The sequence below is a fragment of the Lepidothrix coronata genome, unplaced genomic scaffold (genome assembly GCF_001604755.1).
Source record: "Lepidothrix coronata isolate B3197 unplaced genomic scaffold, Lepidothrix_coronata-1.0 Scaffold409, whole genome shotgun sequence".
Classification (NCBI taxonomy): domain Eukaryota; kingdom Metazoa; phylum Chordata; class Aves; order Passeriformes; family Pipridae; genus Lepidothrix; species Lepidothrix coronata.
In genome coordinates, this window is record NW_016690589.1 from 69,327 (window position 1) to 71,862 (window position 2,536).

The window sequence follows — 2,536 nt, forward strand, 5'->3', positions numbered from 1 at the left end:
CTGAGCACTCGGGATCGGCAGCTCCCAGAACTCCCATTCCCAGCCCATTCCCGTTCCCGTTCCCATTCGCGTTCCCACTGGCAGCCCAGGCTCACGTAGGTGTCGTGGTCGAAGATCTCCACCACCACGCTGGGGGGGGCCTGGGCCTCGCCCGGGGGGGCCCCGAAGATCTCGATCTCGTAGAAGATCAGGGTCTGGTCCCACGTGGGGTTCAGGGTGTTCTTCACCACCACCGACCGCTGGCTCTGGTGCAGGAAGGACACGATGGCGTAGGGATCTGGGAATGGGAGACGGGATTGGGAATGGGATACAGGGATCTGGGGAATGGGAGACGGGATTGGGATACAGGGATGGGATACAGGGATCTGGGGGAATGGGAGACGGGAGTGGGAATGGGATACGGGAATGGGATACAGGGATTGGGATACAGGGATTGGGATACAGGGATCTGGGGAATGGGAGACGGGATTGGGAATGGGATACGGGATTGGGAATGGGATACGGGATTGGGAATGGGATACAGGGATCTGGGAGAATGGGATACGGGATTGGGATACAGGGATCTGGGGGAATGGGAGACGGGATTGGGAATGGGATACAGGGATCTGTGGGAATGGGATACGGGATTGGGAATGGGATACAGGGATTGGGATACAGGGATACGGGGGAATGGGATACGGGATTGGGAATGGGATACAGGGATGGGATACAGGGATCTGGGGGAATGGGATACGGGATTGGGAATGGGATACAGGGATCTGGGGGAATGGGATACAGGATTGGGAATGGGATACAGGGATTGGGAATGGGATACAGGGATCTGGGGCAATGGGATACGGGATTGGGAATGGGATACAGGGATGAGATACAGGGATTGGGAATGGGATACAGGGATCTGGGGGAATGGGATACGGGATTGGGATACAGGGATCTGGGGGAATGGGATACAGGGATTGGGATACAGGGATCTGGGGGAATGGGATACAGGATTGGGATACAGGGATGGGATACAGGGATCTGTGGGAATGGGACACAGGGATTGGGAATGGGACACAGGGATTGCAGCTCCTGCCCCACTGGGACCCGCCAGACACCCCAAGGAGGGCTCCAAAGAGCTCCTGGGGGATTCCTGCCCTTCCCAGCTCCCTCCAGCTCTCCCGGAGCTCCCCCAGGTCCTGCATGAGGGCAGAAGGAGCTGCCCAGCCCTTCCCACCTGAGCTCCCCCTGGAACTGTGCACGTTCCCACCAGGACAACCCNAAATCCCATTCCCTGCTCTGCAACGGGATCTTCCATTGAAGAAACATTCCCTACTTCCTGCACTGCTTTCAATCCCATCCCAAGCTTTTTCCACAGGGAAATGTGGTCCATTTGGTCACTCTGGATGATGGAGATGCAGCTTCCTACCCCTTTTCCCAGTGGAATCCATCCACACACCCCCAAAACTCAGCCAAAATCCCACCACTCAAAAATCGGGATCACGGGATGAACCAGGTCAGAAAATGAAGTGGTTTTGATGCCCAGGTAGTTTCCAGATCCTCCCTGGAATTCCTTGGGCTGGAAATGCACTTTTTTGGGCATCTGGGCTTGAGCAGGAGGTGAAATTCCCACTCCACGATTCCCAGAGCAGGAGCCCTGAGCACTTGGGATCAGCAGCTCCCAAAAATCCCATTCCCTGCTCTGCAATGGGATCTTCCATTGAAGAAACATTCCCTACTTCCTGCACTGCTTTCAATCTCATCCCAAGCTTTTTCCACAGGGAAATAAGGTCTGTTTGACCAATGTGGATGATGGAGATGCAGCTTCCTACCCCTTTTCCCAGTGGAATTCATCCACAGCTCAGCCAAAATCCCGTCACTCAAAAACCGGGATCACGGGATGAACCAGGTGAGAGAGATCCAGAGAGATTTTCTCTGGATGAACCAGGTGAGAAAATGAAGTGGTTTTGATGCCCAGATGGTTTCCAGATCCTCCCTGGAATTCCCAGGGCTGGAAATGCCCTTTTTTAGGCATCTGGGCTCAAGCAGGAGGTGAAATTCCCACTCCACGATTCCCAGAGCAGGAGCCCTGAGCATTCGGGATCGGCAGCTCCCAAAAATCCCATTCCCTGCTCTGCAATGGGATCTTCCATTGAAGAAACATTCCCTACTTCCTGCACTGCTTCAAATCCCATCCCAAGCTTTTTCCACAGGGAAATGTGGCCACTCTGGATGATGGAGATGCAGCTTCCTACACCTTTTCCCAGTGGAATCCATCCACACACCCCCACAGCTCAGCCAAAATCCCACCACTCAAAAACCAGGATCACGGGATGAACTGTTACGGGACCAGGTGAGAAAATGAAGTGGTTTTGATGCCCAGATCGTTTCCAGATCCTCCCTGGAATTCCCAGGGCTGGAAATGCCCTTTTTTAGGCATCTGGGCTCGAGCAGGAGGTGAAATTCCCACTCCACGATTCCCAGAGCAGGAGCCCTGAGCACTCGGGATCGGCAGCTCCCAGAACTCCCATTCCCAGCCCATTCCCGTTCCCGTTCCCGT

General features: G+C 54.7%; 1 protein-coding gene across 1 annotated transcript in view; it reads right to left on the reverse strand.

Moving 5' to 3' along the window:
• LOC108509814 (dysferlin-like) overlaps positions 1-2,536 on the reverse strand; it is a 33,407-nt gene that overhangs the window by 3,015 nt on the left and 27,856 nt on the right. The window contains exon 11 of the mRNA XM_017839400.1: positions 96-277. Within this exon, the coding sequence (XP_017694889.1) occupies positions 96-277 (182 nt within the window). The remainder of the gene's footprint in view (positions 1-95; positions 278-2,536) is intronic.